The 13927-nt window shown below is 38.3% G+C and overlaps 1 protein-coding gene across 2 annotated transcripts; it reads left to right on the forward strand.

Moving 5' to 3' along the window:
• The first annotated feature begins 2401 nt into the window (after positions 1 to 2401).
• On the forward strand, positions 2402 to 13635 carry NDUFB6 (NADH:ubiquinone oxidoreductase subunit B6). 2 transcript variants are annotated; one of them, XM_082402482.1, is made up of 4 exons: positions 2405 to 2717; positions 4659 to 4751; positions 10002 to 10046; positions 13457 to 13635. In XM_082402482.1, exons 1-4 carry the CDS (start codon positions 2538 to 2540, stop codon positions 13523 to 13525), a joined length of 387 nt encoding a protein of 128 aa, XP_082258608.1. In that variant the 5' UTR covers positions 2405 to 2537; the 3' UTR covers positions 13526 to 13635. The 2 variants fall into 2 exon arrangements, with proteins under 2 accessions (XP_082258609.1, XP_082258608.1); XM_082402483.1 differs by lacking the exon at positions 4659 to 4751 and having other exon boundaries at positions 2402 to 2717.
• The last annotated feature ends 292 nt before the right edge of the window (positions 13636 to 13927 follow it).

Raw genomic sequence — 13927 nt, forward strand, 5'->3', positions numbered from 1 at the left:
TTTTGGAATGTCAACTTCTTGACAATCAGGGGCATTGATTCATTAATAAACCAACGGTTGCAAAACAGTGATATTCTAACTGCATCCATTCTTCTTTTATTAGGTTTTTATGTTCCTTTGAATAAATTTCCCCTCATCAACTATTTTGTTACTTTAAGATGTTACTTTAAGATATAAAGAGGACAGAAAAATGCTTGATTTTTCCTGTACTTATCAGTTTTCAAAATAATGAGTTGGTTCCCTAACACTATCAAGGAGTGACCAATAAGTTTTTAAAAAATCATGAACTTATGTATGTGAATGTATTTGATATTTTTCATTCCACTGAAGTCACTATACTTATTGACCAAAGTAAGTCTATTGAAGTTCTCTCCTGAATCTTTTTGACATGACCCTACTAGTCTTTAAAAACTTCCCTGCTTTCTGCTAAGACAAGATGTTCCAGGCTTATTTTATATTTCTTAACTCGAACCTGAAATTAGCTATTTCTCCAAGGTGATGGTTCTCACAGTGTGATCTGGGAGCCCCTGGGAGTCCCTGTGATCCTTTCATGGGGTTTGTGAGGTCAAACTTATTTTCATATTAATACTAAGGGCTATTTGCCCTTTTTAACTTTCATTCTCTCACAAATATATACAGAGTTTCCCAAAGGTTACATGATGTGCAATATTATGATTGAATGCAGAAGCAGTTCTAAGAATTCTGCTGTCATTTATTAAGCCAGACATTAGATTTACAAAAATGTAAAACAATGGTACTCTTCTCACTAAGTAATTTTTGTTAATAGATACTTTGTTATTTTTAACTGTTTTAATTTCTAATTCAGTCAACATCAATAGATATAACCCACATACATAAAAACGCTTTGGGGCCCTCAACAATTTTAAGAATTTAAAGAGATTTGGGGAGCAAAATGTTTTGAGAACTGCTGCTCCAAGGAGTCTTGGTTCCTTTTAATGGAAAATGGTATTTAGAGATCACAATCTAGGAGCTAAAGATGTTCATGGTTACTGGGTTGGCCATAGTTTTTAGGCCATTTCATAGGCATTGTTAAGATACAATTATATATTTATTTAAAGATAAAATACATCATGAGTTAATACTGTTTATTCCTGTCCAAATTTAGGACTACAGAGTTTTTACTTAAACTCATACAATTTACATTTGTATCTCCTTTCTCCCATAACAAAAATCCCGGCATAAATGTTTATTTTCAGTGTCAGATTAACAATACCACCACTACCATCACTACCAACAATATGATCATTTAAAACAGTTTGACTTCTTTCTTTTCTTTACTTTTTTTTTTAATTCTTTTTTCTTTGAGGTATATCTCTCCATGGATGTACAGTAATTTGATGGTTTAAAGTTACCTGAAATGGTGTATGTTTTTGAAATTATGCCAACAAGCAGATCAGTTAGACCCATGTATTTTTTTCTTTTGATTTTTAAAGGCTGCTTTTTATAAATTCAGAGAAGTTTAGGTTCTATCTCTGTCTGTTGTAGCCTACTGCCTTCCTCTCCCTACAAGTAACATTAAAAAAAAATCAGTAATTTTCCTTTCCGTTATTTTTAAACTTTAAGCAAATATATATATATATATATATATATAGTATTACTAGATATACTATAGTATATGTATATATATACTTATTTAGTATTACTACCACCCTCCCCTTTTTGGATGAAAGGTAGTATACTATACACACTTCTTTCCACAGCTTTTTTCAATTAACAATATATGTATTCAGGAGCTCACTCCAGTTGTATATAGAGCACTTCATTGCATTATTTTACCATAATTTATTCAAGTAGCCATTTACTGAGGAACTTTGGGGGCAATTTACAGTATTTTATTACATATGGTGCTGCAGTGAATAGTCTTTCACACACTTTTACCACGATATCTTTAGGATAGAGTTCTAGAAGTGGGATTGCTGGCTCAAAGTGTGAATGTGTATAATTCTGTTAGATATTGAGACTATTTTTACTTCTGCAGTACAGATGAAGGAACAGACTGAGACAGCTGCTCAAGGTCGCCTAACCAGTCACTGACAAGTCTGGGGTTTAAACTTAGATGTAACGGGTCTCCACAGACTCTGTAGGTCACGGGAAGAGGATTTGCAAGGTGGGAGAGGCAAATGAAGAATTTTGCATTTGGACGTCACATTCATTGAATCACATATTCTCACCCTCCCAACTCCCAGCACACCAGTTCTTTATCAGAACCTCTAGTGCTCTGACCTCTCATACTTTCTCTCATTCATCACTTCCCTCCTCATCCGGTAACTAAGGCGGTACTGCCGCCACTGGTAATCTGGGCCAGTAAACCCGGAAGGTGTGTGGAGGGCTTTGCGCATGCCCAGCCACTACGCGCAGATTGGAGCCGCTCGGAGGCAGGACCAGAGTGACGTCATAACGGTGCGCCGCTCCGTGGCGTCCTAGCAAGGTCGCTTTGCAGAGCGGGAGCGCGCGTAAGTGACAAGACCCTGGTTCGGGGGCGCGCCGTATCCTGCTGCCTTGGTATCAGCGGCGACATGTCAGGGTATACGTCCGACGAGAAACTGCGGCTGCAGCAGCTGCGAGAGCTGAGAAGGCGATGGCTGAAGGATCAGGAGCTGAGCCCCCGGGAACCGGTGCTGCCCCCGCGGAGGGTGTGGCCTATGGAGCAATTCTGGAATAAGTTTTTGCAGGACGGGGCCTCCTGGAAGAACGTGGTGAGTGACGGCCCTCCCACACACCCACCCTGACTCCCGCCCCGTCGCGGTCCCCGGCCTGGCTGCTGGGACGCCTGCTCACTGTAGCCACATTAGGGACTGAGTCGCTCTACCCCCGAAAGTTCTGGTAGTTCCCCAAGGGAGAATCAGGTTCTACCGAGACTTAGGTTTAGCTGGGACGCTCTCTGGTCCCAGGAATCATGGGCTGGGAGTCAGGAGTAAGGAGTCCGGAGCTTGTATGGCTTTGGGATGGTCTTGCCCTTTGGCTGTCAAGTGTGATGAGAAGGAGGCGAATCTTCGCCTGGGTTTTACAGGACACTGCAGGCTTGGTTCTCTTTTGACTGTGGAGACCTTCCCTCAGAATGATGGCCAAGGATTCACTAGAGTTAAAATTCAATGATTTTAGTATTTGAAGACACTTGTCTGATTTTTGAGGTTGAGATTATAGAGACCAACTAACACTGCACTCGACTACCAGAAGGCACAAGGAGCCTCTAGCTGGTAATACAGCTCTATGTAATGACCATAAAAGAAGGGGTCCTATTGGTATGCTGAGTGAGTCATATTCAAGAGCCCCCTTTCTTAACTGGTACTACGTACGTTGAACACACGCTTTCATTTAAGAATGCCATTCCTGGACTTTGCAGAAAATCACTCACTCAAGTGCTATCTTTATTTTCAGGGTCTCCTGACATTTTCTTGAGGTCGTTAATTAAATCACATCAATTATGAATGATGAATGCTGTATCTCAGAATTCCTTGCGAGTTTGGCTAATAATAATGGTAATAATATAAGTAACACTTCGGTGCTTACTTTGTGCCTGGCACTTTGCTGAGGGTTTTACATGTGTTAACTTTATTTAATTTTTTACTTCTATAAGGTAGAAACCATTCCTAATCCTCATTTTAAATATGTGGAAACCGAGACTTGCAAAAATTCAGTGATTTACCTGTGGTCCCAGGGCTAGGAATTGAAGAAGTTCACTTTGAAATCCATGTGTATCTTATTGTGCTACAAAGTCTGGTGCAAATTTTTTTAAGAAAGTGGTATTAGATACTTATTTATGATGGTAAAATTAAACTCTAATTCAACTCTCCTCTCTTCTCACCCTTTGTATCTCTGGCATTACTTAACTGATTTGGCAGCCACTGGTTGAAAGTTGACATCCCACCCGTCAGCCAGTGATGTAAGGAAGTAAATAATCATTTGTTGAAATCTGTCTTACCTTACTTTGAATTAACTTTTTCTTTCATAATCATATCTATTACAACACTTAGAATCTAGATTGTCTTTTCCCTGACAGGATAGGTTTGTTTCAGTCAAATTGGTTGCCATGGAAAAGTTCCATTTTTAGCTGTCTTTTGCCTTTCTTTTTAAAAATACTGTGTCTGAAGGCACCTCAAAGTGAGCTCGGAACACCCTTATCCCAGTATGTAAAACATTCTTTTTCCAGCATTAGTGCACTCAAGGTTGTCTGCCCTACACCTAGAATGATACAAGTGGTGTTGATTATGGGTATCTGAAATTGATAAATTAGGGAAATGACTTTACCTGAAAATTCTGTAGTTCTGATTACTCTGGTTAAATTGATTAGAATTATTCTTTCATTATTTATGCCATGTTTTATCTTAAACAAACTTATAATAAGGATATTTTTAGAAGTCTTTTTAAAAACATATTTATAAATACAGTACTATAGTTTTGCAGAATGCTGCTTGTCTTAAGCCTCCTTTGCTTTGAACTCTGTAGGTGTCACCTAGCAGGCACTATGTTTAGTAAGAATGTTCGGTGTGTGAGGTTAGCTACAGACTATATGGAAATATATAGCATTTAGAGATTTTACAATAATCGTGATATTGTTATATCACTGATGCTTTTTTTTCTGCCACAAATGTATAAAAAATAAGATATCTATTTCGTTTATGTTTTTTTCCCCCCAGATCTATAAGACGTACCGACACAGTATCTTTGCTTTTACTCATATACTGATCCCTGTCTGGATTATTCATTATTATCTCAAATATCATGTGAATGTAAGTGTGTTTTAAGTATGTATTTTTCAGAATTTATTTTTAATATTGTACAAAATTATTTCCTATGTGGCTATGCCTTACCCAGCTCTACTTAGTGGACATAATCTGCCACTTATAACTGATTTTGAATTACTTTGAATCCTTTTAGGTAAAAGGTTTAATGAAACTTAGGTAATGTATGGTTTTTCAAAAAGTTGATCTTTATATTAGTTGTTTACAACTTGAATTGCATTTCCTCATGAAACAATGTTTAAGTGATCAGAAATGTAGTTGACCTAATAATACTGGTGCAAACTCGGGGTCCTGAGTTGGAAGGGAGAAAATAATTTCTGCTCCTTTTTTTTGAGCACAGATCTGGTATAAGATAAAATTCACAATAGATAAAGGTTATCTTTGTCATCATTTCCTTTTCCTTTGCTCTGTCTGGTTTTTCACAACTTACTTTCTTTAGAATTCAGCATGTCCAAAAGCTTGAATTTTTTTCACTGAAAGATCTTGCATTGAACTGAGTCTGTTGCCATATTTTAAAGGCTAGGGATACCCTGGTGTAGGGTGTTAAATCCCAGGCAGGGTGAGGAAGGAGCGCATTTTGGGGAGTGGCATGGAAGGGAGAGTGATGGTAGTTGCCCAGCATGGAGTTTTGTAACCCAAAGAGTGAGGAGGGCATTCTTGTGCCCAGTGAGGAGGGTTAGATCCTGAGTGGGTTGCTGAGGGGGTAAGGGGACAGGGAATTGGTGAGTATACCTGTTTGGAGAGCAGCAGTGTCAGCAACCTGGTGTAGGATATTGGAACCTGAGCAAGGGGAGGAAAACATCAGGAAGGAGTGTGGTTTGGGGCAATGATGGAGTTGGCAACCCAAAGTAAAGTGTCAGAATCTGAATGAGGTGAGGAGGTTATTTATACTGGAGTGTGATGGTGGAGATGACAGGAGATTGGTTATATACAGGAAGGTTGATCAAATGAGAACATATGTTGATGATACTGGAACCCTGAATTCTCATTGTCAGAAAAGAGAGTTATGCATATGGAATACAGGGAGAAAACCTTGTGGTACTGGAATGGAATTGGAAGTATTAGTGTGACTCATGATTTTTAGTATGTATTGATAAATATAGAAATAAATATAGCTGTAAATGCAGATATTACCTAGCTCTGTCCATTGATAGGGCCTGTGAGCATTGCTACCCCATGCTATCAATAACTAGCACATCTAGCAGCTGGGCTTATTTTCTAAATATAGTTTTCCACTGAAAGGATCCAGAGCTCCTTGGAGAAATGGCTGATTCCAGGGCTGGGGCAGGGAAAGTACAAGATGAGCTTGTGCCAGAAAGTAAAGAAGTGTGTTCAAAGAATGATGGAGATGAATCAAAAGGACAGAGTCAGCTTGAAAAGACTCCCACTGGAACAAATTTGAGCAGCAGAATAAATGATAGTAATAAATGATAGCCAGCTGTATAAATAAAATGCAAATCCATGAGTCCATACTCATATAAATTAATTAATTAATAAATAGATAGAAGCGAAAGCTTTTTTTTTTTGTACAGTAGAGTAAATAAGAAATGGACAAGAAAAGTCACCATTTGAGAATCATCATAGAAATATTTTATTCAGCCAGGGAACGTCAAAAGTTGCTAAAATTAATCCCCAAATTCCTACCTTCAACATACTTATTTGTTACAAAGGGAAAAAGAGTAACTTTGTAGTGGAGGAAACCTGGCAGACATCATCTTAATCAAGAAATCTAAATTACATTACCAATAATGGGACAGACTGAAATTGTGTACTGCTTGATAGGATGCAATAAGAAGAAAACAATATGTTTTGCGATGTTCCTGCCAAAAATGTATAAGCTGAATCTAATTGATGGACTTTTCTGCATAATAATTGGCTTGTGACCTTCAAAACTGTCAAGATCATGAAAGTTAAAGAACCATGGAAGATTTGTTCCAGATTGAAGAAGACTAAAGGGACTTGTCAACTAAATGTGAACTTGATTCATGGGCACAATCTGCTTCGTCAAAAAAACAAAGAGGGGGCTTCCCTGGTGGTGCAGTGGTTGAGAATCCGCCTGCCAATGCAGGGGACACGGGTTCAAGCCCTGGTCTGGGAAGATCCCACATGCCGCGGAGCAACTGGACCCGTGCGCCACAACTACTGAGCCTGCGCGTCTGGAGCCTGTGCTCCGCAACAAGAGAGGCGGCGATAGTGAGAGGCCCGCGCACCGCGATGAAGAGTGGCCCCCGCTTGCCGCAACTAGAGAAAGCCCTCGCACAGAAACGAAGACCCAACACAGCCAAAAATAAATATAAAAAATAAATAAATAAATAAAAATGCAATAAAATTTTAAAAAAAATTGACCAATGATGAATTTTTTAAAAAAACAAAAAACAAAGAGATGGCATTGGCAGTCAGAACTTTAAACAGCCTACACGATGGATGGAGAACTGGTTATATAAGAGGGGAGTTTTTGATAACTCCAAACAGTTATGGAGACAAGTGATAAAATTTGAATGGGTTCTTCAGACTAGGTAGAAGGTATTAATAAATCAATGTTAATTTCCTGATCCTGATGGCTGTATTGTGATTATTTTAAGAATATTGTCCTTATTTGTAGGAAGTACATACTAAAGTAATAAACCAGTCAGCAATTCACTATGAAGCGATTCAGTAAAAAAAAGTTTGGGACTGCCTAACAAATTGTAGCTAATCCAGTTGAGGTTTGCTTTCCTGTAGCCTGATGAAAGGAGAGTGAAACAAATAACTGGGGTTCTCAGAAAATTCACTCTTATGTCCCTTGTTCTCTGTTGACTGTGTGGGTTCTTTAAATTTCTGATTGCTGACAACACCTTTGCTTTCTTTACTAAGATTATGTCTGTTGATCATCAACTATGGAATGCCTAGTATGTCTTCCTTTATTGCTGTGGAAAGAATATATAAGACGAAATTCCTGACCTCAAGGAGTTTATAATAAAGTTGGAAGATAGGTATGATTTGGGTAAAAGTATGGAGGAGAAAATCTGTTCCACTTAGAAAAACAAGGAGTTAGTAGTTAGCATGGTCTTGTTTACCGAAGATAGGATTGCCTAGAACTGCGAGTCTCTTGGCTTAGTAGGGTGGGACCAATAAATGGAAGGTCCTGAAAGCTAGGCAGAGGAGGTTGAACTTTACATGGTAGGCAGTGGGAAGCTTTCCATTTTTAAATAGGAGAGTGAGTTGATAAAGTGATATATTTAAACATAAAAAACATTGATATGTAGGGTGAACTGGAGGGAGGAAAGTATTGACATCAGGCAAATCAGCTGGAGGCTGTTGCAGTTTAGTAGATATTAGTTGATGAGAATCTGGTTAGGGCAGAGATAACAGGAATGAAAAAGTAAAGTGAAGCCAGAAGATACTTTTTCAGGAAGAAATAAATTAAGTCGAGTTTTATTTTTAAGTATTTATAGGACATATTAATGACCCTAAAAAGGAAAATCTTTTTAAACTTAAAAATCATACATCTAAATCAATTATGCATTTTAACTAGAATCCTAAAACTAATCTTTTAGAATCTCTAATAGCCTGATTATCTTAAACATTACAAATACTCTATATCAGAATATATGGATTGTCCCAGTGTTTTCAGAACTTATTAAATTTGACATTCATCTGTTTATACCCTGGGTTAATTTACCTTGTCATATCTGTATTTAACTAAATATTTCTAGGATTGAAAAAACATTTATCTCCTAAGAGAAGAAAATTTAACAAGCTGCAGTTACTGGGTTGACAATTCAAGACATTAATATGGCTGCTTATCTGAGGGATTCATACTTCCAGGTGATTTTTCCTGAGCCACAGATGGACGTAATTAAAGGTTTTATGTCAGTAGATGTCCCAAAGCCTCTCTTTTACCTTATTCTTTGTCTTGGTTTGGGTAGGCCTGCATCCTCTATGTTGCACCCAGTTTACTTCAGCTAATACCTTTATGCTTAATTGAATTTAACATTCTCTCTGAAGACATTTCAGTATCTTCTTGCCTCTGGCCAGTTTTTAGAGACATTTGAATGTTCTCACATTGTATTCTGAGTTTCTCTCCTGCTTTTGGCTCCAATTTGCCTGAGTCTTACATCATGCCAATAATCTTTTAAATTTTTTGGTGTGGTATCTTGTACAGATGTGTATGCTTAATAAGTACATTTATTTAGCACCTCCTATGTGCAAGGCACTGTTCTTAACACAGGGATATAGCACTGAACAAGGCAGATTGAGTTCCTGTCTTCATGAAATGTTTAGCGAGACTGGTAATAAGTAGATAAGCAAAGAGGTATATAATGTTATAGGAGGTGATAAGTCTATAGAAGAAAAACTAAGGGTAAAAGACTAGAGAATGACAGGGGCTGCTATTTTTATTAAGCTTCTTTGAGGAAGTGCTATTTGAAAAACACAAATGAAATGAGGATCTGGACCAAGCAGGTATTTAGGAGAGGAGCATTTCAGGTAGAGGAATCATTAAGCATAAGGGCTCTGAGGCACAAGCAGGCCTAACTGATTGTATTAATACAAAGGAGCCACTGCAGCTACAGTTGAGAGAGAGAGAGAGAGAGAGGGAGAGGGAGAGGGAGAGAGAGAGAGAGAGAGGATCAGAGAGGTAGCCAAGGGCCAGATCGTGTTCTTAGAGATCACAGCAAGGACTTTGGTGTTGTTTTTTTTTTTTTTGTAAGAATTATGAAACTTTGAGCAGAGGAGTAACAGGAGTGATGCATCTTAAAAGAATCACTCTACTCTGCCTGCAGTGTGGAGAACAGACTGTAGGGAGGGCATGAGCGGAAGCTGGCAGACTAGTAGGTGAAAAAATGATAAAGGCTTGGACAAGGGTAGTAGTACTAGAGGTGGTGAGAAGCAACTAGATTCAGGATAAAATCTCCTCCTGCTGAGGAGTCAGGGTTTTGGGGCTTTGTAACGAGGAGAGTGAAAGTGCCATTTACAGAGATAGGGAACAGTTTGGCACTGAGGGACATTAAGTGTTGGACCTGATTAAGTTTGCAATGCCTGTTTGATCAAGTAGAGATCTTGAGTAAATAATCAGATGTATGAGTCTGGAGCTGAGTGAAAGTTTGGGGCTTAAGTTAAAAATTTGGGATATGAGAAAAAAAAAGGGAAAAAAATTGGTGCCAGCGTTTCTACTGAAAAAAAAAATTGGGTTATGATCTATTTTATTTTAGAAGAAACTCTAAAACTATAATTAACAGAGCATTACTTTTATTGCAGACAAAACCATATGCCATTGTTGAAAGGAAGCCCAGAATATTCCCAGTAAGTCTTAAAACATCTCTGGTTTTTCTTTTGTTTATTATATTTCTCTTTCCTTTCCCAAGTGATCATTAGACTAAAATTTTCCTTCTCACTGAAAGTTTAAGTGCCTGTTTTGTATATTCTTAAAAAAAAATAGGAGGAAATAATGTGAGGTAGCAATTACAGTTGAACTTGGGATGTGGGCACATTTCTTTTCACCCTGGCTGTAAAGCTTGTGTGACCTTTGTAGTCCTAAAGTGAATTGAAGGTACCAACAGGTTTTCACTGGTGCCGTTTCACGTAGGGTTAAGGACTTAGGGCACTAGCCTGAGCAGACACCTGAGCATTGTAACAGCAACTAAATTCCTCTGTTATTATTTCCAAACTATCATTTCCTATGGCAGTTTGACCATAACCTCTCCATCTGTGAATTTATAATCTGTTAATGTGTGCTTTAAATTTTATGTTATGAATATGTAGGCTATTATCCTAATTTAAAATAAGTCTTCATCATTAAAAGATTACTTATTAGTCCGTTGGTATTTTACTAGCTGTTTGTGAGGTTATTGTTTAGCAGAGTCAAATACATGTTATGTTCTTGTTCCATTTCCTAGTCACAGATAATGAACTACCATCAATCTCTAAGTTACGTAATTTTAGAAAACAAAACTCGATGTAGATTCTTGCTTCTATCAAATGACATGGTCACAATAATCCATTGACGACTACAACTGAAGGGAATTTTAGGGAGAACTACCAAAATTGGCTAACTCTTCCAGTTGGAATTCTGCTTTAGGAAATAGTAGGGGGTTTCTTCTGTATTTCATTGTGTATAATTGATGTGTGTCAGGGCCTAGGTAGGCTCAATTATCTTGTTGGTTTCAACAAGTTAGGTAATTTATTTATTCTTCCATTTATACATTTGTTTATCATTTATTTTGCCATTACTGTTCAAAGGAAAAGAAGGAGGACTCTCTTTAGAAGACCATATAGTGATTCCATAGCATCTCTCCTACTTCCGTATTTTTTGCCACTGTGGTTCTTTCCTGTTTCTGTACCATTGACGCCTTTGAGAAGCTGCCCCTTTGAAGACCTGAAGAATGCTCATCTGTACATACCTTAGAATAGGATAGACAGTAACAAACAACAAAAGTTTATTTTCTATTGACATCATAGACTAGCATAGGTCAGACAATTACAGTGAGGCCATTGGGACTATGAGGCTCCAAGATCATAGGGAAAGAGAGGGCTGGATGTCTCAGGGGATGATTTCAAGGTCTAAGCTTGGAAGTAGCTTACATCACTTCTCTTCATGTCCTGTCGGCCAGAACTCATTCTCATGATCCCACATGTCTTTGTGCTTTTTTATGTTTCTCAGCCTCCCATACCTGGAGTCTCTGCCACAGTGTATCCTTCTAGTCAACAAATAGCTCTTTGCTTCCTTCTTCCCACACACGTAACACAAGTCCCTTTCCTAGGGAGAAACCCCAAGGTCCCATTACATCACTGCAACCTAAGATCTTCAGATGATGTATAGTAATATCCGTCAGGGTTATTCTTGGAGATTCTTCTCTTGGAGATTTGAGGATCAATGGCAAGTGAACTGTATCCCTTGCCTCCCAACCACGCCCATTATTCAACGATGGAATTTGGACAGCATAGCAGTCACTTGGCTCTGAAACCCCAGTGGTCAAACACTGTAAGGACTCCTAACCCCTGTGTGTGGGAAGTTACTTGAACAGGACTGATTTTGCTTCTGGAAGGAACACCTTTGTTCATTGTTCTTCCTGGCCCCTGGCTCAGTCTAGGGGGATTCTTTCTTTTCCATTATCAAGCTAGACCACATCTAAAATGAGTACTGGGAAGTATGCCCTCCTTAGGGTTGTACAGCCTTTAAAGTCTCCCTCCTGCTCACAGAAGGTTGAGGGCCAGAGGTTGTTTTAATCAGAAACAGTCATAGGCTTTTATTGTCTGTATGTTTGGTTTCTTTGACCATCTAGTTCTCACATTTGGCAGGCATGGAAAGAAAAATACTTGGTAGGAGTCTAATCTTTTTGCTTCTAGTCAGTCCCACATGCTAGTATCTGTGGTTTCTATACATAGTTATCAAGTTGTCTCATTTCTTTGTCCTTATTCTCCTGCCTCTCTCAACTCAGTTGAGAGGCAGCTATGTGGAGGCCACCAGAAACACACTCTAGTTCAAGGGCTACCTTTGTTTCAGTCTGATCTTTGCCACGGTGCTGGGTCCCTCTGTTTACTGAGTTTTATTGGGCTTCTGTTTCTCAGAATCTTTTCAGTGTTGTTACTGTTTAGAGATTCAGAAACAATCGATCTGATTTTCTAATATTGCAAGGTCCTGAATTTTTAGATTCTTATTTTTATTTCTCCTTTCAAATCAGCCACTTCTTACCTGAGCTTATGTTTCTTAAAATACATTACTAAGGCAGCCACTAGTAGTTAAACACATACTGTAACGTTTTTTCAGGTACTTTTCCTAGAACCTCAAGTTCATTAGACAGTCTGCTTCTAAGTTATTAGTGCCTTTTGTTTCCATCTTATAGCCTCCAATGCCAGTGTCCTTGTAGCCCCACTGCTAAGCCAGTGCCATGTGGTTCAATTTTTATTACAGCAGCATTAGTACCACTTCAAGTTATTAATTTCTGTGTTAGGGTAATGCTAGCCGTGGTAACAAGTTTTCCCCCAGGTATATAATGGCTTAAACATAATACAAGTTTATACAGTCCTGAGCCGTACCAGGTCAGGGAATGGTAGGTGGTGATGGGGATAATTCTACTCTACTAAGTCAATTCATGGACTATCAGGCTGATGGAACCTGCTGTCTTAAACAGAGAGCTGAAATTAAAGCTAAGTACTTTGCCTAAAATTATACAGCTTGTCAGTGGAGGGTTCCAGGATTCACACTACTTGGTTCTGGCTTTAAAGTCCATGCCCATTCTGCCATACACACTGTATCCAGGTTTGGAAAGACACCCGAACCAGCTGCCCAAGGAAAGTTTGCATTGTGTCTCTAATATCCATTCTGAGCCAAACGGTAAACTGGTGACTGCCTAACACATTCAGTTGCTGGGAGTACATTACCGCCTTATACTGAAGTGAAGATGTTTACCTGCAGCTTTCTAGGGCTTCTGTTTCTTGGGGCCAAGCAAATAAAGATTATCCTTTTATCACTTTGTAAAGACAACTTTCATGTCCTTTCTAGTCATTTTTGAGTGAAACTTCCCCTATTCTTTCCCTTATACCTTAAGATTTTGAATACTGGTTGCTCATCTTTAGACAGCTTCTGTTTTGCCTGTGTCCCTTTTAAAGTGTGAATGCCAGAAGTGAACTAGATTTTCCAGATGAGGTCTGACCAAATGGAACTATCACCTCTGCAGACAAGATTTTTCACTAATGCATCTTTGTTTTTCTAGGGTGATACAATTCTGGAAACTGGAGAAGTAATCCCACCAATGAAAGAATTTCCTGATCAACATCACTGAAGATTACTTTTAAAATTTCGAAGGTGTTTGAGCCCAAGTTTGTTGCTACATTACCACACTTACTGAATATATTTTCTGGAAAAGTAACTTTAATAAAGTTTACTCAGATATGTGTTGTCTGTTTCTTCCCAAACTGTACGATTCTCTCTGTACAATTTGAGACTCTTTGACTTATCTAACAATAAGTAAAACCTGGACATGCTAAAAAAATGGTATGGGCAATCACCTACTTTTTCTGGCCATTTTTAATTTGGAAAACAGCATGTAGAAAATTATTTAGTCACATGATAGTTTTTTCTTAAACAGTACTTAATCTACTGTGATGTGAAGGTATACAATGTAATGAAATGTTGCAGTAAACAAAAGAACAGAAGTTCCACACACTTTTAAAGGCGGCTTTCT

Source organism: Balaenoptera borealis (genome assembly GCF_965194805.1).
Source record: "Balaenoptera borealis genome assembly, chromosome: 8".
Taxonomy (NCBI): Eukaryota; Metazoa; Chordata; class Mammalia; order Artiodactyla; family Balaenopteridae; genus Balaenoptera; species Balaenoptera borealis.